Consider the following 24,642-nt stretch of genomic DNA (forward strand, 5'->3'; position numbering starts at 1 on the left):
ATGACTTTCACTTCTTGTTGCAAAATATACTATTTTTATTATTTTTTTTTTGGACTCCCGAAACCCCCTTATATCACGTACTGAAGAGTTAATCCGCCATTTTCCAGACAGCCGGTATATAAAGACTAGCTTTTCGCCCGCGGCTTCGCTTGCGTAGACGATTCGTTGTGTTGAACAGCATTATTATTATCAACCTTCAAATAAAAAATGTGTTGAAGGACATTAATACAATTTCCAGTAAAAATCGACATAAAAAATGTTTGCTCATAAAAACTTTGTCACCCCCTTTCATCTTCTTAGGGGTGAAATCTCGAAACAATCTGAAATACGTGTTTCATTATTTGTGTTGAAGAGCATTAATACCAAGTTCCCCGTAAAAATTTAAATTTACAGTAGAAATATTTTTCCCATACCAACTTCGCCACCACTTTTCACCCCCTTAGGGGTTGAATTTCGGAGAATGCTTAAATATGTGTTTCATTATTTGTGTTGGAGACAATTAATGCCAAGTTTCACGTAAAAATTTAAATTTACAATAGAAATATTCCCACACAAATCTAGCCACCATATTTCACCCCCTTAGGAGTTGAATCTGGAAAAATGCTTAAATACGTGTTTTATTATTTGTGCTGAAGAGCATTCATACCAAGTTTTACACCCTTTTTTACCGCCTTAGGGTTTGAATCTCAGAAAACATTTAAATACGTGTTTCATAATTTGTGTTGAAGAGCATTAATTTAATATCAAGTTTCACGCAAAAATTTAAATTTACAATAGAAATACTTTCCTATACAAACTTAATCAGTACTTTTCACCCCCTTAGGGGTTGAATCTCGGAAAATGCTTAATTACGTGTTCCACTATGCATTAATACTAAATTCCATGTCAAAAATTTACAATAGAAATAATTTTCCGATATAAAGTCAGCCCCTTAGCTACGGGGGGGCAAGATGGGGCTGGCCCCCCCTGGAAGACTTACACATTAAAAGTTTCAATTTAGTAATAAAATTTCAATATAATGCCGATTGCTGAAGCATATTTACTAGCCCCACCCACCCGCCCTTTATTTTCTTACAGGGTATATTATTTGGCAATATCACCCTAACGTTAAGGTTGACCGTATAAAAAAATCAACTGTCATGTCACATTTTATTCCATAGCCTACGACAAAACATGCAAAAAAATAAATATTACGAATAAAGACGTACGTGCTCGTAGAAGCTTTAATGAACTTTAGGAAATACAACGCAAAAATACAGAATACAAAAAAACGACGGCTCACTTTTTTTACAATTATTCATGTGTTCTTGTTTGTTGTCATGGCAAACCTACAGAGTCGCCCTTTTCTAATATCTAACACTTCCGCTCGACCCGGGGTTCTGCTAGATCTAGCCGCTCCGTGAAGGAACCATGCTTTATACTTGCTAGACCCTTGGTGGAGATGTCACCAATCATATCTTCCGAAGGGACATGTTGTATAGTTAATGAGTCATTCTTCACCACTTCTCTGATGTAATGATGTCTAAGGTCGATGTGCTCACTCCTCGCATGATAGACCGGATATTGAGCCAGTCTCAATGCGCCTTGGTTGTCACTGAATAGCACCATTTGTGACAACTGTGCGAACCCTAACTCCAGCAGGAATTTCTGGATGAAAGTGGCTTCCTTGGCTGCTTCTGTTAATGCCATGTATTCAGCCTCTGTGGATGATAATGCCACAGTTTTTGACGTGACAACGTCTTATAATTCGATTGAGCCGGCTGCACGCACGAAAAAACATGACTCATGCGGCGTTACCTCGACATGACTCATGCGGCGTTACCTCGCTCTGAGGCGTTCCATGTAAGGCTTGAAGTGCAAGCGAGAACGCGGAACGAGCGACAAAGAGGCACAATCGGCCTTCGCGTTCGGCAGCGTTCGCCATCCGTCTCTCTCCTACTTGAGTGAGCGATGCGTCTGCGTGGACAGCTGCTATATTATAGTACATTTACATGTTTTGGTCGAGTATCAAGTGCAGTGAAAAGTGAATGTAGTGTCAATGTTTTCAAGACACATTAAACTCGAAACACTCCCTTTCATTTCCTACTTTTCCTATCATCGTCCTATTCTCAACAGAATAACACAGATTGTAAGAAATTAAATATTACACATGTTTAACAGTTGTAAAACAATTGCTCAACGCACATTTATACTTGTAAAAACTATTAAATTGTAAAAAAAAATTGACATAATTGTATTTATGCGTATAAATAAATCTAACTTGATCAATTTCATTGTGATTTCTAATTACCTCCTTCTCTATATACATACAAATCTATTAAACAAATGAAATTAAAATTTTCTTTTGAAAAATGCTACCATTCCATCAGTATTTTCTTAAGACGTTGTCACGTTCAACTATCGTCAGTAAACCGACTTTACAGACAACCGATTTTTTCTTTCCTGGAGTCCCATGGAATGGGTCCCTCTGCTAACATGAAGACGTATCCAGTATACGATCGTCTGTCAATAGCACAATTTGCCCAGTCGGCATCTGCGTAGCCTCTTACAGGATCGGGGCAGTTTGTATACACAAGACCATAGTTCAGAGTACCCCTCAGATATCGAAGCACTCGCTTCGCTGCTGTCCAATGGACCTTGCCATGACAGTTATTGAAATGTCCCAAGGAACTCACTGCGTGACTGATGTCAGGTCTAGTCGTCATGGCCAAATATGTCAAGCCACCAATCAATTCGCGATACGGGAAATTCTTCACTTCTTCAGCGGTCGTTGGTTTGACGAGTTTTGTCTGCGGATCCATGGGAGTTGATATCGGCTTGCAATTCTCCATGCCGAAACGTTTGAGGGGGTCTAAGATGTAGCCTCTTTGGTGCATAGTTATCTTTGACTTCTCAAGTTCAAAGTCGACTCCCAAACAATAGCCAACATTACCGAGTTTCTTCACTTCGAACTCCTTGCACAATTTTTCTCGAAATTGCTTGATTCTGTTAGAATCTCTTGACATTATCAGTATGTCATCGACATAAATAACAACCATCGTTGCATCTTCCCCTCGTCCAACACAATATACGCACGGATCGGCGTTGGTTGGAATCGCACCAAGTTTTCGTAATGCCTTGTCCAACATCATATGCCAGCTTCTACCGGACTGGCGTAGGCCATACAGGGACTTTTGTAGGTGACAAATTTGGTTGCCATCCCTAAAGTCTTCCAACATTCTTGCGACTTTCTCGCCGACTACACTCGATCGGCCTCATTTCTGTATGATAGACTCAAGAATATTAGCTAGATTGGTTGGAGGTCTCATGAAGACCTTCTCTTCGAGAGTACCATGCAGGTAAGCATTCGCTACATCGAGCTGTTCAATCTTCATGTCGTGAATTGCTGCCAAGGATACGAGCAGACGTATAGAGCTCATTCTAGCTACAGGAGCAAACGTCTCATTAAAATGTAAACCTGGCTTCTGGTTAAAACCTTGTGCCACTAATCTGGCTTTTCTAGCATATCATTAGCTTTGTAGTTATTTCTCAAAATTATGCGACTCCCGATGATCTCTTCTCCATTGGGGTACTGTACCATCTTCCAAGTATCATTTTTAACAATGCTTTCTACTTCTTGGCAGATAGCTTCAAACCATTCGTTCGCATCGGCACCGTTCAACGCTTGATCTAATGGAATTTCGGAAAGAAAACCAAATACTGGTGCTTCGCTTGCCAACGTGGTTTCTTCGGTTCTGAGGTTGTATCGTTTTCGAGGTCTTCCCTTCAAGCCAATTCTTTCGATTCGCGGACGGCCTGGACCACGTCTAGTTGATCTTGATCGAAATGTTCATTCTCGGAACCTTCTTCTTCACTTGTTGCTCTCTGGTCGCTATCTTGGATTTCTTGTCGATTGTCTTCGATCATAGGATCTATGGGAACGTCGATCGTGAAAGTTGGAGGTATGAGGTCTCCTTCTTCCAGATCTTGAAGAACGAGATCTTCACAGTCATCATTCAACTTTAAATCTATTTTCTCTATAAATTTTACGTCTCGAGCTATGTATACTCTTCTGTCTTCTGGGAACCATACTATAAATCCCTTGACTTCTTCTGAATATCCGACGAAAACGCCTTCCTTACATCTTGGACGGAACTTATCTTGATTTGGTTTCTTCTGATAACATAAAACACGACAACCAAAAGTCTTGAAATAGCTAACGTTGGGCTTCTTGCCCGTCCACAACTCAAAAGGAGTCAACAGGTACGTGCTCGTAGAAGCTTTAATGAACTTTAGGAAATACAACGCAAAAATACAGAATACAAAAAAACGACAGCTCATTACTTTTTTTACAATTATTCATGTGTTCTTGTTTGTTGTCATGGCAAACCTACAGGGTTGCCCTTTTTTAATATCTAACAATAAACTCAAACAAATTGGTTGTTACCTAGTGTTATTGGCCACTGCACGAATTTTTGGATGCAGTACAGCTGTTTGTGAATTTACATTCTGTGTTTTAACCGGAATAAATCGTCCGGCGTGTTCAATGACGCATCAAAGATTGGCAAACTTGGTTTTTCTGGCTTTTGAAAAGTACCGTACCAATTCTTTGGACTTCGACAGGGTTTGACGAAAATTTAATAGCGTAAAAAATCGACGTTTACAATTATTTATAATAAAGTAGTATTATTATTAAAATATATTGCGACGAAATTCCGGATGGGAGGGACGGACGGTCCGGTGACGGTCCGGAATCTCGCCGATAACGTATGGGGTGGCGGCGTACTTGAGTGCCAAGCTTTGGGTCGACTAGTATCGCTGATGTCAGAAACACGTCTGGTCGACCAAGCTTATGCGGCTACCTTCACGCCGCCGGGGGTGGCGCCTTCGGTCAGGAGCGGCGGTCGCTCGGGCGCCAGCTCCCTCTCCGGGGGAGGAAGCGCCGGGATGCTCTAAAGCCGGAGACACGGAATTCAGGTGATGAGCCGCCGCGAAAACTAGAGAATAATAAATAAAACGGCGAGGATGTGTTATAACAAAAATAGGGTTTATTCCCTGCCACCAGCTACACGGTCTAAAATAATAAATCTTACGGCTAAACAACTTAAAATCTAACAAAACGGTTATACGAACAAAATTAAATTAAATGTCCGGCACGGTCGTTCCTCCTGGGCGGCGACTTCCCTCAGGACGGGCTCCTCTTGGCTCTGGGGGCGGCGACCTTGAGACCTGGAAATCGCGCGAAGACGGCACGGCGACCCGGGAGGGGAGCGCGGTGACGGTAACGACGCGTGCACGACGGTGTCGAGTTTCGACGGTGACAAAAAGAACGCGGTGACGGTGACACGGTTTTTCGCTCGGGGGCGGCGATTCGAAAACCGGTACAAAACGGGCAGGCGACCCAAAAAGGTACTTACGGTGGGTCGGAGGGTCAAACGGCTCACTTCTCAAACGAAACTTTTCCAAAAATTTCTCAACACCAGGACAGCAGCCACAGCACTTTCGCACTCCTCGGAGTTGCAGGTAAGAGTCCTCTTCTTCCGCCGCGGCGGCGCGGCGATCGGGAATTTACCCTCGGCTCTCGCGGTACGCGTCACGGTTTCCGGCCCGCGAAAATTCGCTTCGTTACAATATATATTTACATGAAGCCCCCTCTGTCGACAAACTTGCCCCCCCTGAATAAGTTTTCTAGCTACGGGGCTGTATAAAGTTAGCCACCACCTTTCACCCCCTTAGGGGTTGAATCTCGGAAAATGTTCAAATACGTGTTTTATTACTTGTGTTGAAGAGCATTATTACCAAGTTTCACATAAAAATGTAAATATACAATAGAAATATTTTCCCATACAAATTTAGCCTCTACATTTCACTCCCTTAGGGGTTGAATTTTAGAAAATGCTTAAACACCGGTTTCATTATTTGTGTTGAAGAACGTTAATACCAAGTTTCCCGTAAAAATTTCAATTTATAGTAGAAATATTGTTCCTATACAAACTTAGCCGCTCAAACTTAGACACCACTTTTCACCCCCTTGGGGGTCGAATCTCCGAAAATGCTTAAATACGTATTTCATTATTTGTGTTGGAGACAATTAATGCCAAGTTTCACGTGAAAATTTAAATTTACAATAGAAACTTCCACACAAACCTAGCCACCATATTTCACCCCCTTAGGGGTTGAAATCTCGGAAAATGTTTAAATACGTGTTATTATTTGTGTCGAAGAGCATTAATACCAAATTTCACGTAAAAATTTAACTATAATATACAATAGCAATATTTTCCCATACAAACTTAGCCTCTACATTTCGCCCAAGATTAATAAGGGTAGGCCAAACGAAGGAATACATTTTAATTGGTGGATCATTTTTTCCAAGGCCTATTTAAATTTTAAGTAATTTAATGTATGGTTGTACCGTCGTCTTCGTTGATTCACTATTAAAGTCTCTCCAATCCCTTAAATGTGACATGTGAGGGCGCATACGTCGGGAGGGAAAGGAATCTGTAATGTCGGCTAAATGTCTGTCGTGGTCTGACTTTTTGACACAATTTGACATCATGTATTTCAGTTTTTACTTGAAAAAGAGGCAAAATTTCGGTACCGGTGCCAAAGTCACAACGCCATGGGCGTGGATGGTCTGCAAAGGGATATGCAGTAGGAAAGTTTTTCTTTGAGGTGTTTACATTGTTATCGGAATGTGTCTTAGGAATTATGAAGCTGCATTCTGGGTCACGTTTAGTACTTGCTGGGGAGCTTGAAGAAGTAGGAACAGGTAGTGGTGACTTGGAACCATGGAGGAACAAAGTAGGAACAGAGCCGGGTTTAAGTCTTTTATTTGCATAATAACAACTTCTCTCAAAGTGTTTACCACAAATGTATAAATTATTTGCAATATTATCAGCTGAAATGGTTTTAATGGCTATACATTCCCTTAGGTAAAAGATTCATGTGGGGGTACCTACTTGTAGCATTAAAAACCTTTTTGCACCACAACCTTTTGTTCACAGTGTTTGAAGGGAATCTGTGCATTATTTTGTGGTCTCTAGGATCCTTGATTACCCCACAAGCAGGCACCGAAGAATATTTTTTGGACATTTTGATAATATCAATTCAAGCACAAACTGTTTTGGCGCATAACAAAACGGATTAATTCAGGTTCCTGTACCTCCCGAAGGGAGTGACATCTTTTGATATTTTCCCTTTTGACAAGTCGGACGATTGTAACCGATTGGAGAGACTTTAATAGTGAATCAACGAAGACGACGGGTTGTACACTGTCAAGCTGACATTGATTAGAGACGTTTGTTAAGTTTTATTTAGAAAATGACCGGCTGCAGTATAAAAGGTTGTCATAACCCTTCAGAACACGGAAATAGTATTTAACATTACTAGCACGGCAAAAGGGTTTCTATTGGCGGACAGAAGGATATGACTGGCGAGCCGCAGGCGAGCCAGCGACCTTCTGGAGCCAGTAAAAATTCGTTACCTTGCGTGTATTGTTTAATATTTTATTTGTTTCTTACTTGTAAATAACTATTATAGTGGTTCCGGTGAGAGATTGGGATTTCTTGACAGTTGACATGTAAGTTGGCAGCAACCTAACACTATAAAATACACTGAAATTTCTACGCTGTCACTCACAGTTGGTTGTCACTGTCTCTGTTACAAATGTAAAACTACTGAAAGTTCCATTACTAATAAGGTTAGGCCACTTTTCTGACTCTCATCTCCAGTGGTTTTTTAAAGGTACGTGTCCACTTGAGAGGGCGCTTGCGAGAAATAATTCCAAGATCAGCACGTAAAGCCATAGTCAGGCCTGCCCTCAACTGGGTAAGCATATCGCTTGCCCAGCGTTTTTACTTGGTTTGTCCGTGTTTGTGAGCGACTCTCACAATACGAACGGCTTTCGTAGTGCGACAATGCTCTCCGATAAGTCTGTTTACGTATATTTTTTTGGTAATAACTCAATTAATTGCAATAATAGACCTCTGAAATTTGAAATGACAACTTAAAGACGAAAGGGTATAAAATCAAAACCAGAACTCTCGTGAAAGTTGCTCTCCAGTGGAATGTTCTAGGAAATATTTAAAACAATTTTCAGGAGAAGACAGAGGTATAATGATAATAGTCATCGTTTTTTCAGTGTTAAGAGACACCACAAAAATTCTCGAGTAATGGAAAACTTATGTTTTGTAGCGCTTAAGATTAGTATGATTTCGAAATTTCAAATTTCGTGCGGATGGTACACTTTTCTTCGCGTAGATTTAGTGACTTTTCTGTCACTCAATCTCTCACCCACGGTGGTATAAGTAAGGTGTTTCAACTCCATTAATAAATTTTCATAAAACGGGCGCTTAAAAACTGGTATCGTAGTAGGTTGTGGGAGTTTAAGATAACCGCCACCATGTGGTAGTTAATTGTACTATTTGCACTATCAACTGATGTTTGACATGACATTTGACTTCATCTTTCAAACAGACGTCACAAAACTTAACCTATAAAGCTGACATTTTTGACAACTTGCATTCAAGGACATTTTTACGCAAATTTCATTCATTATTGCTCGACCTTTCTGAATAGTTTCATCATAGTGTCCAGGAGACGGCGCTAGGAACTTTAAGTTCCCGTGGCCTCCCGGGATCTCTTCGAAAAAAGACCATTTTAAACTGGGAGTTCGCAGACCTGTTATATACGGCCGTGCTCTCACCGTACGCAGTATATAAATTATTAAAAACTCTCGAAGGTCCGATATTTGAAAAAACATCGTATGAGCTTTAGACGTATTGCCTTGGAAACGCACGTCAGCATGGCACTTATTGTCTTGTCTAGTTCTGTCATTTAATTTTTTCGAATTATCGTCATCGATATATTGAAAAGACTGTGGCGCAAGCAATATTACTGAGAAAGCAGCAATTGTGACTGAAAATTTGCCTGAATCAACTTTAGATGTCATTTCAACTTATAATAGTTTAAAATATATGGCACGAGCAGGGGTGAAAAAATTTTACTGGCTAGCCAGTAAGTGACATTTTCAAGTTGAATACAGTGACTTGATAAACTGATGTTTACAAGTGAGGAACAAATAAAATCTTTATTTCATACTGCATCGTAATGTGACGGCACAATAACACGTTGGTAAGCGGAGAAAGATAAGCGGCCTCGTGGTCTAGTGGTCAGGATACCTGCCCGGCAAGCGGGTAGCGTGTAGTTCGATTCCCACCGATGGAGCAATATTCTTCTTCGCTTACCTTCAGTAACATTCATGTTTAAATTAATGATTTGAGTCCGAAAAATGACACCTTACGGTATCATGTCCGGGAAGAACCTTTACCGGACTCAAAGGAAATAAATCAATAATCAAAACTATTAATTACTAAAAAAATACAAAAGTAATAAATTTGATAATCAAAAAAAAGCTAAACATTAATGGTGCAATCTGTATTCCCAATTATTTCAACTCTTGGTATACCATCGTGGAGAGTGGAACTCGAGCTAGCACTTGTCTCCTCGATGTCATCCAAAGACATTTCATATATCTCTTCGTAGTCTTCGCGGCGACATCCACCAGCGATCGCGGTTAAATCAACAATCTGACAAAAACACAAAACTGTCAGCAAATATTGAAATATGGATTATTACCTTTGCCAAAAGATATTGCTGATCTGGCGCCTCTTCCACAAATTTTACCAAATCTTCTATAGTGAGTGTTTTTGCTTGCTTAGGTTGATAACTAACAGACTGTTTTATAAGAAAAGCTCGAAATTTAGAGAATCCTGATATATCCACGTTTTCATAAATTTGTAGCAAGGGTCTAACCATCGAATACTTTGATCGGAGTAAAGAACTAAACATTTTCTTCGACTATAAAAAGACCAATAACGATTCCATCAAACGAATATTAAAAACTACTTACCATATCAAACAAATACGCCAGCATTATTTCCTCATTGATTTTACTGACTGCGTTTTCCCTTCTCCAGTCACAAAACTGCTTATACTCTTTATGGTATCTTTCTGACGATTTTGTTGGAATGAAAGAGCCGGTAGTTTTATTATATTTACGCAAAACATCATCCGGAATATTACAGTTTGTTGTCATTATCGATGTTGTCATTTTGTCTTGGAAAATTAGACTAGCGTTTCATAGATGATCATATTTTCAATTCAAAAAATTTTTTTTTTTTAAATTTAAATAATGATTTACTGCTTGCAGTATGAAATAAAACTCATTACGACATACGTCCGGTATACTTTTACAGTAACTCGTTCCAAAATTATAAATTAAAATTATATATATTATATTATATACATATATTATATTATATACAGGGTGTCTCAGAAATAAGTACATTAATTTTAATCAGTTATAGAGCTCATTGAACTCAACAACTTTTCTTAGTAGAGTTTTGTCAAGAACTTTTTAATTATCAAGTTAAAAATTGTTAAAGTTATACCCCAATTAAGGTTACCCGCCCATGCATCCTCAGTTACCCATGGACACTAATAATTATTATAATTAATAATTTATGGTCAAAAACAGTTACTAGGATACGTATTTTCCTAGTCTTGTCAATGTGACAAACATTTAGAGAGAAATTGAAAATCCTGCTCCCTAATGGCGTACGGAATTTCAACGGCCCAAATGTGGGTGTTGAACACCTTCCCTCGGGTAACCGACCTCATCAGTTGATGGTATAAGAGATACAAAATTTGCTTGTTCGTTTATTTTTCTATTAACCCACTCACAAAAGTTTTGCCTACGTGGTAAATCTGTTAGTTTCAATAACTGAACTTTCTGGTCCTGAAAGGGGTACATTTGTTCTCTGAGTATCCTCCAAATACTACTCTCCGATACATCACACTAGACAGTGATACGTGCTAGTGCCCGGTCGAGCTTCGACACTCTTCAAAACAGCCTCTTCAATATTAGCAATTCTATTACTACGTAACTTACCCCGATCCTGAGGTGCAGGTTTAAAAGATCCGTACTCTCGAAAATGCTGCAACGTTCTTAAAACTGCGCACATTTGGCAGACGATTTGGGAGGGTTTCTGATAAAATTCCTTGGGCGCGAGTGCCGTTTCCCGGAGCTTCACCGTACGTTAAAACGATATCGGTGCATTCCAGATTTGAAAACAAAGCCATGTCAACACATTTCGTCTATAAATTAGAAGTCTGTGCCAAACAAACTTTAAAGAGACAACGTTTAATAAAAACATTGACATAAAAATGATTGTCAGCGTCAAAACGGTTGCTACGGTACCTTCTTCATTGTTGTAGTGTTGCTATTATTTAAGTTATTATTTAAGGTGAACATAGACGGCTCGTGAATATATGGGTGGGAAAATTCGAAATTCGACTTGAGTTTTCGAAAAAATGCTAGATAAAAAAGTTGTTCCGTTTCACGGGTTCTGCTACTGGTTAAAATTAATGTACTTATTTCTAAGACACCCTGTATATTATAAATATTTCGACTTGTTACGATAAAAACGAGTTTACCGGACTTATAACGTAAATTACTATTAAAAGCATTCCGCGGGGATCTTTTGGCCAAAAAAGAGCAAGAGCCACGCACTGCGAGAGGTGGCTGAAAATTTAATAAATAAAAGACCTGAATTAATTGATTTTTAATAAAATCGTTTTAATTGTTTCTTCTAAATCTTGTCCACTTGCGGCGCTACTGTTTCTTTGACATTTATTTGACGGAATTTTCGATCAAAAATTCATGTGTCATCGTTTGCTCTACCCTTATCTTAATATATATAAATCTCGTCTTAATATATATAAATCTCGTGTCACAATGTTGGTCCTCAATGGACTCCTAAACCACTTAACCGATTATAATAAAATTCGCACACCATGAGCAGTTCGATCCAACTTGAGAGATAGGATAGTTTAAATCTCAAATTATAGTCGCAATTTTAATTTATTGCTAATTATTTGTCTGCTATTATTTGACAGTCACAATTATCTGTTAACTCCAAATGATTCTAACAGATGTCGATACCTTTCGACTGGGTTTCTAATATTTAAACGATTAAATTATTATTGTCAGTCAAATGCCACCGAAAAAATCTAACCTCAACAACGCGAGCAGCAAAGGGTCACGACGCAAACGTGTTGAAAGAGCTCAGCAATTACCAGAACAAATCGAAACAAGAAATGCAGCTGAAAGAATCAGGACTGCAGAAAGTCGTGCACAAGAATCTCAAGAACAGCGTGATGAACGTCGGCAACAGAATATTACGAGAACAAGAGCGGCACGAGAACGAAACATAGCTACAGTACGAGTACTAGATCGACAAAGGCAACGGATCAGCCGCTCATTAACACGTGCATCATTCGTTCGGCTTGCCTTTGAATATGCACCAGATATTAACTACTCAGCGCATTCAAAAATTGCTATCGGTGGAATGGATAAAGTATGTCAATATTGTCAGGCATTGAAATTTCGGAATGAAGCAGCCGGCATGTGCTGCGCATCAGGAAAAGTTGTGCTGTCACCTCTACCCGCTCCGCCGGAGCCTTTATTATCCCTTCTTACTGGCAATTCAGATGATTCCAAATTATTTTTGCGTAAGATACGCAAATTTAATTCTTGCTTCCAAATGACGTCATTTGGGGCAACTGAAATTTGCGATCGTGCATCCGATGGACGTAATTTTGAAACTACATTCAAAATTCAAGGCCAGGTGTACCATAAAATCGGATCACTGATGCCAATGCCTGATAACAATCCGAAATTTCTTCAAATTTATTTTATGGGCGATTGTGAAGAGCGCGTGACGACTCGGTGCCTGTATAATTTTATTGAACAAGCAGAGGAAAGAGCAATTGTGATATTATTGGAAAATTTTTTAGAAGATCACAATCAACTAATTCAATTGATCAAAAGAGTTTCGCCACGACTGCAAAATGACAATTATCAAATCGTCATAAAAGCCGACAAAGTACCATTAGGTCAACATGCCGGTAGATTCAACGCTCCAACTGTTGATGAGGTTGCTGTTATCATGGTTGGTGATCCAGTTGACAAAAGATCTATAAAAATTACACGGCGAGACAACACTGTCAGTACGATTTCGGATCTACACCGTTCATATGACGCACTACAATATCCATTGATATTTTGGCAAGGACAAGATGAATATCACCTTAATATCAAACAGTATGATCCAAATACCGGTAAATTTGACAATTATCTATTTACTTTCTTACTGTATGTATAGATTTTAATTTCGTATTGCATTTTATTTTTTATTTTTTTAGGTGATTACAGAAATAATAAAGTTAGCTCAATGAACTACTACGCACACCGAATAATGGTTAGGCAACATCAAGACAATTATATCCTTCGATATCGTCAGCTGTTCCATCAATACATTGTTGATATGTATGCTAAGGTCGAAAGCGAACGCTTGCGATTCCTTCCATTCAACCAGGCAAAACTACGATCGGAAGAATATATTCACTTACGAGATGCTGTTGCTGGAAACATCGATGGAAATTTAAACCCCAATGACATCGGTAATGCTTTCATTTTACCTTCAAGCTACATCGGCAGTCCACGGAACATGCAGGAATACATACAAGATGCGATGACTTACGTACGTCATTACGGCCGACCGGATTTATTTATTACATTCACATGTAATCCGAATTGGGAAGAGATACAAACTTTACTATTGCCAGGACAACAAGCCATTCATCGTCATGATTTAACTGCACGTGTGTTTAAACAAAAATTGAAATCCTTAATTGATTTTATTGTTAAATATTCAATTTTTGGTATCACACGTTGTTGGCTGTATACGATAGAGTGGCAAAAGCGAGGTTTGCCTCATGCCCACATTTTGGTTTGGCTTAAAGATAGAATCCGTCCTGAAGAAATCGATCAAATAATTTCAGCCGAAATTCCAGACCCATTAATTGATCAAGAATTATTTGATATTGTCACCAAACACATGATCCATGGGCCATGCGGTGCTTTCAACATGACGTCACCGTGCATGGAAAATGGAAAATGTAAAAAAAAATTCCCAAAGCCGCATACGAATGACACGATCACGGATATTGATGGTTATCCAATGTATCGCCGCAGAAGTACTGAGAATGGTGGCCACACATTTATAATGCGACTGCCGAACTTTCAAAATCAAGTTGAGTTTGATAATCAGTGGGTGGTACCATACTCACCACTACTTTCAAAAACTTACAAAGCTCATATCAATGTTGAGCTTTGCAGTTCTGTTAAATCAATTAAGTGTATATGTAAATATGTAAACAAAGGCAGTGATTTGGCCATATTTGAAGTACAAAACATAAATAAAAATGACGAAATAGCACGATACCAAATGGGCAGGTACATTAGCAGCAATGAAGCTATTTGGCATATTCTCAGCTTTCCCATCCACGAAAGAGATCCTGCTGTCCAACATCTGGCAATACATCTTGAAAACGGTCAACGTGTATACTTCACTGAAGAAAATGTTCTCCAAAGAGCGTTCGAAGCTCCGAAAACGACTCTAACTGAATTTTTTACATTGTGTCAAAAACCTGATGTTTTTGGCCAATTCGCGAAGACATTGGTGTTTGGTGATGTTCCACGTTATTTCACATGGAACAAATCCAGTAAAAAATGGGAGGCACGGAAACAAGGAAAACCACATCCTTCCATTACAGGCATATTCAAAGCTAAGACATTGGGGAGACTTTACACGGTACATCCAAAGCAACGTGAGTGCTTCTATTTACGTTTGTTATTGGTGAATGTTCCCGGACCAACGTCTTTTGAATTTTTACGAACAGTTAATGGTCGAGTATTCAATACATACCAGGATGCATGTCGTGAACTGCAATTGCTAGAAGACGATAACCATTGGGACTTAACGCTTGCTGATGCTGCGTTGACATCAACACCGAATAACATTCGTCAGTTGTTTGCAATTATTTTGACGACATGTTATCCCTCGCAAGCACAAATTTTGTGGGAAAAATATAAAAATTGTATGACAGAAGACATCTTGCACCGAATTAGACAAACAAATCAATGCCAAAACATAGATTATACACCAGAGATGTACAATGAAGCATTGGTCTTGATCGAGGATTTATGTGTTCTTATTTCAAATTTACCACTTAATCATTATGGTATGCCATCACCTAATCGTTCAGCCACCGACTTAGTCAATACCGATTTACAACGAGAAAATCAATATGACCATGGAAGTTTAGCAACAATTATCATGAACAGTGAACCATTACTGACAGCAGAACAAAAAATTATTTATGATCGGATTATGCTGGCTGTTGCTGCTGAACAAGGCGGTTTTTTTTTCTTGGATGCACCCGGTGGAACCGGTAAGACATTTTTAATATCGTTGATTCTTGCCAAAATACGGTCGCAACAAAAAATCGCATTAGCAGTAGCATCGTCAGGCATTGCGGCTACTTTACTGGATGGTGGGCGAACAGCACATTCAACATTCAAGCTGCCATTGGACGTTCATAATAAACCAGATGCAATGTGTAACATCAAAAAGAATAGTGGAATAGCTGCAGTGTTGCGGAAGAGTTCTATAACAATTTGGGATGAGTGCACAATGGCACACAAATATTCACTTGAAGCATTAAACAGAACTATGCAAGATTTAAACAGCAATAATAAACTTTTCGGTGGTGCTATCTTACTTTTGTCTGGTGACTTCCGGCAGACCTTACCGGTTATACCTCGCTCTACTTTCGCGGATGAGATTAATGCATGTTTGAAACAATCATTCTTATGGCGAAGTGTTGAAACACTTCGATTGAGCATAAATATGCGAGTACAATTGCAAAATGATCCATCAGCACAAATATTTTCCGAACAACTACTAGATATTGGGAACGGTAAAATAGAACTGCAACCAAATACGCAATGCATTAAACTACCAGACAATTTTTGCACTGTTGTTCAGGATAAAAATGAATTGATTCAGAGTATTTTCCCGGATATACAGAATAATTATTTGAATCATGAATGGCTTAGTCAACGGGCGATTTTGGCAGCCAAAAACGTTGATGTTGACGAAATTAACTTCCAGATACAACAGTTGTTACCAGGTGATCTGATGTCTTTTAAATCAATCGATACTGTTGTTGATGAAAATGAAAGTGTAAATTTTCCGATTGAATTTTTAAATTCATTAGATATCCCTGGAATGCCACCACATAATCTTCGATTAAAGATTGGTTCCCCTATTATTCTCCTCCGTAATTTGAATCCACATCAATTATGTAACGGTACGCGTTTGGTCATCAAAAAGATCACCGGAAACATTCTTGAAGCAACCATTTTGGCTGGGAAGTTTAAAGGAAAAGTGGTCCTGCTGCCACGTATTCCGATGATACCATCAGATTCTACCATACCCTTCAAAAGGCTACAGTTTCCAATTCGTTTAGCTTTCGCCATGTCTATAAATAAATCTCAAGGTCAAACAATGTCCATTTGTGGTTTAGATTTGGAAAATCCATGTTTTTCTCATGGGCAACTATATGTTGCGTGTTCACGTGTTGGGAAACCGTCGAATCTATTTGTGTTAGCTAAAGACAGGTTAACCAAAAACATTGTGCACCGATTGGTGTTAAATTAAATTGAAATTGAAAGTATTTATAATTCAAAAAAATAGATATTAATGTTTAAAACTTTAAGACTGTCTGCCTTGCCTACCTCATTCATGAGTTTAAGAGTCACATGTTATTTACTGTATTATACTGTAATATACTTATATTTGTTATAAAATTAAATGGAAATAATAAATCTGATAAATTTTTATTTTGTACCTATTGATTTCTGCTTAATATCAAGTGTAAGAACATTTTAATTAATTGTGTTCAACGTACTTCCCCTTCAAATCTCAATCCAGTGAATTTGTATACCAACATCAACATTTTCGTCTTTGTTCGTAAATAATTTCATTGTACTAAAGGGTTATAGTAGTAGAAAGTCAAATAAGGAGATCACCATATTTTTTTACAAATACCATCTGTGTGAAAAAGCATAGTGGACTCCGTGACTGATGTTCTCTTATTGTTCCTCTTAGATTGTTTACTATAATGTAATATAACAAAAACTTTAGCCACAGCAACGCGTGGCCGGGTCAGCTAGTTTATATATATATTATAGAGGTACACTAGTGGAACCTAGCCACAATACACACATTCTTACTAGTTTTAGTAGTAGTAATATTAGTAGTGGTAGTAGTAAATAGTAATAATAATCTTAATAATTAACCTAATAAATGTATATCAATACTTGGTCTTGGTACCCATAATGATAGGAGTCTTGCCTGAAAGCCGCCCATTTTCGACTCAGTGGTGGTCTTAAAATAATAATAATAATAATAATACTTTTTAGTGTAAGGTATTATTTTTTACTAGAGTATATAAATCTGTCGTGCGACCAATACTATAGTCTACAAGCTAGCGACCGATTTAGTTTATATACATAATAATGAATTAAGTATATTATGTTATTTTATTACCTGCTCTGTATTCCACTCTGTTACATACGTAGATTGCCATAAGCTGGGGCTTCGCTTATCACTGCTAATGCTACATGATGACACACTAAGATCAGTAGTCATCCATGAAGTATCATGTTTTGAAGGCGACACAGAACCTGACGACAGACTTGATGGAGACGGAGGAGTGGGTGAAATACTACCTTGTTGTTGCCATGGTGTGGTACCGGGTGGAGACAATGCAATTGGAACCACCTTTTTTACTGAAAAGTATATTTAGTCTACATTCAATATTTTAATATGCAAATAGAGATAAAGACATTACGGTGATCGATTTAATTGAGAGGAAATTTATAATCTTTAACGGAAGTTTTACGATTTAGACTTATTACTATTAAAAAACAAGATGATAGAGAACATTAGAGCCGATCTGAAAATCGTTGGTTTTATTAAAAAATATATGTATGTTTAAATAATCTTTTTTTGATCATTATTTTGTTAAGTTCTATGCAGGTTTTTTTTGTTTGTATTTTTATATATTATATTATACTTATTATAGACTTCTCTTGCAATAAAATACAAGAGATAAATTCACTAAAGGAAGTATTATGATTAACGCAAGATAATAAACATTTGGGGCATTTGTGAACATAAAATACATACCGGGTGTAGAATCGTTTTTGGAACATTGGGATTTTACATGTAAAAACAGAAATTTGAAAATATTGGCTCCCGTAATTATTTTAGAGCAAAAGATTAAATACAAAAATTATAAAGAATACAAAACTGTATCTCAACCTTTTTTTATTTATTTTGTAATATCTTCTGGTATTGAAATAAACAGAAAAAATACAATACACTATTTTTTCTACTTTGCGCGTTATTTAATCAAAAATTTGGTAAAATAAAAAAAAAGGAGATTTAGGGATTTTTTGTTTACATTATTACGGGTGGTCACCATACGTTGTTTATTTTCAAACATTTGAACAACGAAATTTAATTTTGCGAATAATTCTTTAAACAAGGGTTATGGAAAGCGAGGGAAATTGTACCCCGTCCGAATTTCGCGAAATTGCCAGTTACAAAACTATTGCCCAAGAAGCCTAAGGACTTTTATACAAAAGAATTTGAACAGTTTGAACGGTGGTGCAGTGAGAATAATGTGAAAATTATAGTAGAAAATGTTCTCATTGCATCCAAGCACAAGGCACAAGCGCCAGTATATCAGAGATAGACGAGCAATCCAACAAAACTTTGTTCCCGGTCAAATTTCCCAGGCGTCACCATTACCGCTCAGGATTCTTGTAATGTTACCATTAATGTTTGCAATGATTCCAAGGATCTGGGCACACATTGAACAATTAAAAAGGTTTTGACAGTTGTGAGGTTATGTAGTTTTGTTTTGACGTTTAACCAGCGTCGCGGGTACCACCAACCTAGTAAAATAAAAAAACGCGTTTCATAATGAGATGTGTATCGATACGCAAATGGGTTTCGTAAAGAGTTCCTTAGCGACGCAAAGTAGAAAAAAGGATTTAAATGTAAAGAATTCACATTCGGTAGATGCACATATCTAATACTACTATATTGCTAACTCTTCAGAAGTAACACAGAAACGGTATTCACGGACAGAGAGAGACAGAAGATGTTGTTTTCTGTCTATAAGAGTACCGAGGGTCTGTGCGCATGTGCACAAAATAGAAGCGAAAGTACGAAATGTCAAAACGCATCCAGTCACGCTATCGACTACAAATTAAGCAAGTACGAGTGTATGCGCAGTATTGTCAGGGCCATGGTAGAAGGAGACATGGTATAGGCATCCGATGTACCAATTTAAAAATGGTCTGCGCATCCATTTGTGACGTTAGGTGGCATCAACGACCTTGTGACTCTTGTGAGCTTTGCTAGGGAAATCTAGGGAATTTCAGCTTGAGTTGTCATTGTTCTGTCCAATACGTCAATTAGTTATCGGATAACGAAAGTTTGTATTTTAAATTTCGCGCTAATTTCACCCCACTTGACGTCACACCCGATGCGTATGCCTATACCATGTCTCCTTCTACCATGGTCAGGGCTATGAAAGTCTCAGCTGATTCCATAAGAAATACATGGGGAGCTTACGGAACGACATAAAGAGGTCACTAGCGTCGCTAAAGGTGCTCCGACCTTGAAGAACATAGTTTCTTTTTCATTTTAAGGTTTTCGGTGAACGTTTTGTCTGGTTTTGTCAACAAGAAATGTCATATTAATTACGGAATCATACGGGATGTTGGATTATGGGGTTAAAAACAAACGTAAAATTTATTTTATTTTCAAACGTCATATAACTGACACTTAAATGACGTTCTTACCGGGGTTTAAGTGTCATTTCTATCACAGCGTTTTTGAGCGGCGTATAAATAGAACTTATACTCCGCCGGCGTATACAGGCTGACTGCGAAATACATGCAAAAAAAAAAAATGGGGAATAGCTCACAATATGATTATGTCACTGGCAAAAATTCACGGTCCTAAGTGGTAGCAGTGTCTAGAAAAAATTATTTGAAATTAAATGTAAATTGTCATACGCGCCGCTGGTAATGTTTCGTGACCTACATAATTACTGCAATGAATGGGTAGGGGACTCGGAGTAAGAACCAAAAAAGTAACTTTATCAGGCACTTTTTTAATTGCAACGTGAAAAACACGAAAAGGGCCAGTCATTATCGAGCGGTCGTTGAAATCGGTGTATGGTCCAGTTTTCCAATGCAGAGTGTGGCGATATGGTGGTACAGCATCTCCGAGATCATGGTACCTTCAACCTCAAACTCACCATCGTGGTCGTGATGGGGCAGAAAGGAGAATATGGATTTTCGCAGCTTGTAGTGCATCCTACATTAAAAGAGCACGGTCACATCCATACCATGTTGACAAAGTGCACGGTTTGGAGCCTGCTGATTGTCCACGTTGTGTAACTCACTTTTTGTCCGATGGAACTCCACATAGTCGTCAACAAGTACGATTTCAAGAGACGGTTTTCGAGAAACGTGTATTGGTTGGATGAAACAATTCGTTTGTGGAAATCAACAGTGTCCAGAAATTATCGAAGAGCTTCAACAAGTGAAAGTGGCCGCCGCTACTCCGGTGTTTTTTTACCTATCAACAAACCTCTTGCGACGCTCTGACGCTTGTATTGCTAGTCAAGGACAACATTTTCAACATTTCTTGTAAAAAGGTAGTAGCATTCTAAGTTGCTCTTATTTCTGTTCCAATAAACAATGTAAAATCGTTGTGACAAGGACCAAACATCCGTCAGAATCAAAATTACCAAAAAACTTTCACACTGACCTTTAACGATGAGTGAGTAAATGAATGAACGAATGATAAGCAGCAAAAAGTCGGTTTTACTTTTAATTGAAACTGAAAGTGTTTAGGTCGTTTTTATTCCAACGTTTTTCCAACTCTGTTTACAAGGTGGCTCAGTGCCTTCGTATCGAGGGTGGTTCATGGGGGTTTTGCCCCATTCGATTTTTAATTTGTTTTTTCTATATTTCGGCTCTACTAGGGTGGGGGATGCCGTGGTTAAAATATTTGCATATATTTCGCAGTCACCCTGTAAATAAAACATTTATACTCCGCCGGAGTATAAATATGTGAAAATCATAGTGGTTGTCAACCATAGTAACCATGGTAAGTGAAATCAAGGCAATTCCTTAATGAAACAAGACGATAGGAAATAATCATTTCAAAAGAAGATTAATCGTTTGAAAATAAAATATTGTATTTCCTTCGGAATTTAAGTGACTTCATGTGACTCGTATGGACTTAATTCGCCTCGCTATCGCTCGGCGTTCAATCATCCATACTCGCCACATAAAGTATCACTTAAACTCCTAATAAAATAAATATCTATTAACAAAGTAATAGATACTTACGACACAGTCATACGATACATGTAAAAAATACTAGAAAATTCCAGGCTAAAGAGGTCAACAAACTGCAGGTTAAACGAAATAGTTTAATTTTCGATGTGTGCGTGTTTGAGCGGTCCAAGATTTATTTTTAAATTTTAGTGTGTAAAAAATTTTAAATCTAATAAAAACTGAAACGAGGTAATCAAGAGGAAAGTCTTTGCAGGGGTGGTGGAATGGTATTTTTGTATGGTTCGTTTTTTAGCCGCAAACCAGTTAACGACTACGGTGCATAAATTGGGAAAAACTCACAAAATGTATTATCCATTACCGGAGTATAATCTGCAAAATGTTCAAGTGGCATCATTAAATCGCCAAAAATCACATCTTCACTGTAAACTTTAAAATGTCACACAATTAAAACAGGATGTACCACTTCGTAAGAATGTGCAAAGTTCACACAAACTTCGCAGAAGTGGTGGTGTAAGAATTTTCGTAGTAATGAGTATCCACAAACATACCATAAACAGTTGTGTTCTTTCAAGGTGAGTTTCCGGTAACTCACATCACTTAATGATTGTTGAAGAGGCCAGAATACAGGGAAGATGTGTTGTGGAAGTTCGTTTAAAAGAACACCTTAGCAAATTTTTCATTTCAAATAAAATAGTGTTTCACAGTTGGTTCTTGCACTTGTATCGAAATAATCTGTAGTAAATAGTTTCCGAAACGTTCTTTGGAATTCTGTTGGTGTGGGATTTATACAATTCCCAAATTGACGCCTCACAGAGCTAAACAAATATGTCAAACAACACTGATTTAGTTGCAGCAACCTTTTAGTGAAAATTGTAAACAAATTGTATTCTGTGAAAACTATTAAAAATAATAAGCAAAATGTTTAGGTTCCTGAAGTTGTTTTTTATTTTGTTGTCAGTGATTTAAAAATATTAAGAGTGAATTAAAAATTTTGCAATTCACTTGTGGATAACAACTTATTTGTCAGACTTGTTAAGGATTTAATAAACGCAGTTTAAAACGTCAAAATTAAATAAAAATGTTTTGCTTGAATATATTAATAATTTATAAGAAAGAAAAAAATGGCTAATGTCACTAGTACATGCCAACCATTTTTATTTTTGTGTACAATTATTAGTATTATATGAATCACATACGAATGCTACGAAATATTTGAATCTTCGTGTTTCCCGGGAACGGGCTCCCAAGGTCACACCCGTTTCGCAAATATTGCTGAAGTTTCGTTATTGATCTACTGTGGTATTGTTTAGTACCACAGAGTGACAGAGAGGTCCGATATCTGCCGTTATGTTTTCGGACTCTTTTGAGGCCAGTTAGCAATATAGTACTATTAGAATATGGGTAGATGTAACTAGATTTGGTAACTTTTTTTAAGCTGTCTAATTGCGGACATACAGAGTCATCAAAATTGATTGAGAGAGTTGGTAAACCTGAACTTGGTTTATTAAGTTGTATAAAAATATTAGCTGTCAGATTTGAAGTTTCGAGTTTCAAATTTCAAAACTCAGTGGTGTCTTTTTTCGATTTTTTTTTTTGTAAAAAATATTAGTTGTCAGATTTGAAGTTTCGAATTTTAGATTTATTCATTTCTGGAATTTGTTCGCAAAGATGCGAGTAGCAATAAAGTATAGGGTGCGCATCGACCAAGGCGATTCGTATAAACGTAAAAACCGTTCGCAACGTTGCAAGAAGGTAACTTTCGTATTCGCAACTGATTCAGATGAGTTTCGACAATCAACCCCCAGTTCTCTTGTCACGCTACTGAATTCATTACCATATAACCTTAAACAAATCTGTCATAATGTTGACAAACTTCACGGCAAAAACAGGGAGTACCAACTCTCTCAATCAATTTTGATGACTCTGTAATTGTTCTAGTGTATAATGTATAACTGGAATGTCAGAAAGTAGATATCAAAAATGTGACATGTAAGTAAATGTCAAATATCGAAAATGTGATGGTTTTGTGGTAATCTGCTGAATCTATTTTTGAATCGAGGAGAAAATCGCATCCCTCTAAAAAGCCCAAAGGGCAACCCGCATGTAAAATTGTTCACTCGTTATTTTAGGAGGAAAAGCTTTGATGTCATCATCATGAATCCACAATTTTACCATGGATCCGTTTTGGTATATCCATGTCTCATCCAAGAAAATGAAAATTAAATAGAATAAGTAATAAAGTGAAGTAAAGGGTAATAGAAATTTGATTCTGGCAGCTATAACGTGTTTAAAGTGTCAAAAATTTCGCCTTCGGAAACCTAAATATATGTGTATTACCTACAATTATTCTCACAGCCGAGTGTTTTCCATCTTACAAAACAATAACGATTATATAAAACTTAAAAACCAATTGTAGAGCGGAACCAACAAAGCATGTACGTATATAAATCTGCGCAGTCGTCTTTCTGATTCTGATTATAATATTTACTTGTTCCTCACTTGTAAACATCAATTTACCAAGTCACTGTATTCACCATGAAAATGTCACTTAACTGGCTATAGCCTGTAAAAAATGGCACTGACTGCCGGTAAAATATTTACAGCCGGTCGATTCAAGTAAATTTTCACTTACAATTGCTGCTTCCTCAGTAATATAGCTTGCGCCACACTCATTTCAATACAGCGAAAACGATAAATCGAAAAATATAAATGACAGGACTAGACAACACAGTAAATGCTATGACAAGTGCCATGCTGACGTGCGTTTCCAAGGCAATACGTCTAAAGCTCATACGATGTTTCTTCAAATATTGGACCTTCTAGAGGTTTTAATAATTTATAATAGTTATTTACAAGTGAGAAACAAATAAAATATTGAACAATACACGCCTGCGGCTCGCCAGTCATATCCTTCTGTCCGCCAGTAAAAACCCTTTTACCATGCTAGTAATGTTAAATACTATAACGGCACCGGTATTATTTTAAAATTCGAAAAACACTCGACAACACCAGCGAACTTTACGGAAAATATTTCTGCCACCAGTTTAACTGTTTCCGTTTTACCCAAGCATTGTCCATTTTTCTCTGTAATTTTTTGAAAAGCATGAAATATTCCTTGTTTCTTTTCCTTGAAAATGGCCTTTCCGTGACTACTTTTGTGGAAATTGTTTCCATGCTGTATTTAAGGATTTTCTTGAAACGAAGCGTGTTGAAATTAGAAAAAATTTTGAAAAACCTTGTTTTTTTCCACACAATTCAGATTTGACAGTTGAATTAGAAAATTAGACAGTTGATGCCAA

At 37.6% G+C, this 24,642-nt stretch overlaps 1 protein-coding gene across 4 annotated transcripts in view; it reads right to left on the reverse strand.

Annotated features, from left to right (window-relative positions):
• The window catches only part of LOC135143098 (uncharacterized protein), a 342,333-nt gene that overhangs the window by 17,984 nt on the left and 299,707 nt on the right, over window positions 1-24,642 (reverse strand). For 2 of the 4 annotated variants that reach the window (XM_064074952.1, XM_064074959.1), the window contains exon 11: window positions 17,502-17,743. The exons of 1 other annotated variant lie outside the window; for it this stretch is intronic. In XM_064074952.1, coding sequence (XP_063931022.1) covers window positions 17,502-17,743 — 242 coding nt within the window. Of the gene's footprint in view, window positions 1-17,120; window positions 17,340-17,501; window positions 17,744-24,642 lie in introns of those variants that run through there. One more of the 4 variants, XM_064074953.1, reaches the window with a different exon arrangement.

Source organism: Zophobas morio, unplaced genomic scaffold, assembly GCF_036711695.1.
Source record: "Zophobas morio isolate AGI-343-1 ecotype UQ-CSIRO unplaced genomic scaffold, CSIRO_AGI_Zmor_V1 ptg000058l, whole genome shotgun sequence".
Lineage (NCBI taxonomy): Eukaryota > Metazoa > Arthropoda > Insecta > Coleoptera > Tenebrionidae > Zophobas > Zophobas morio.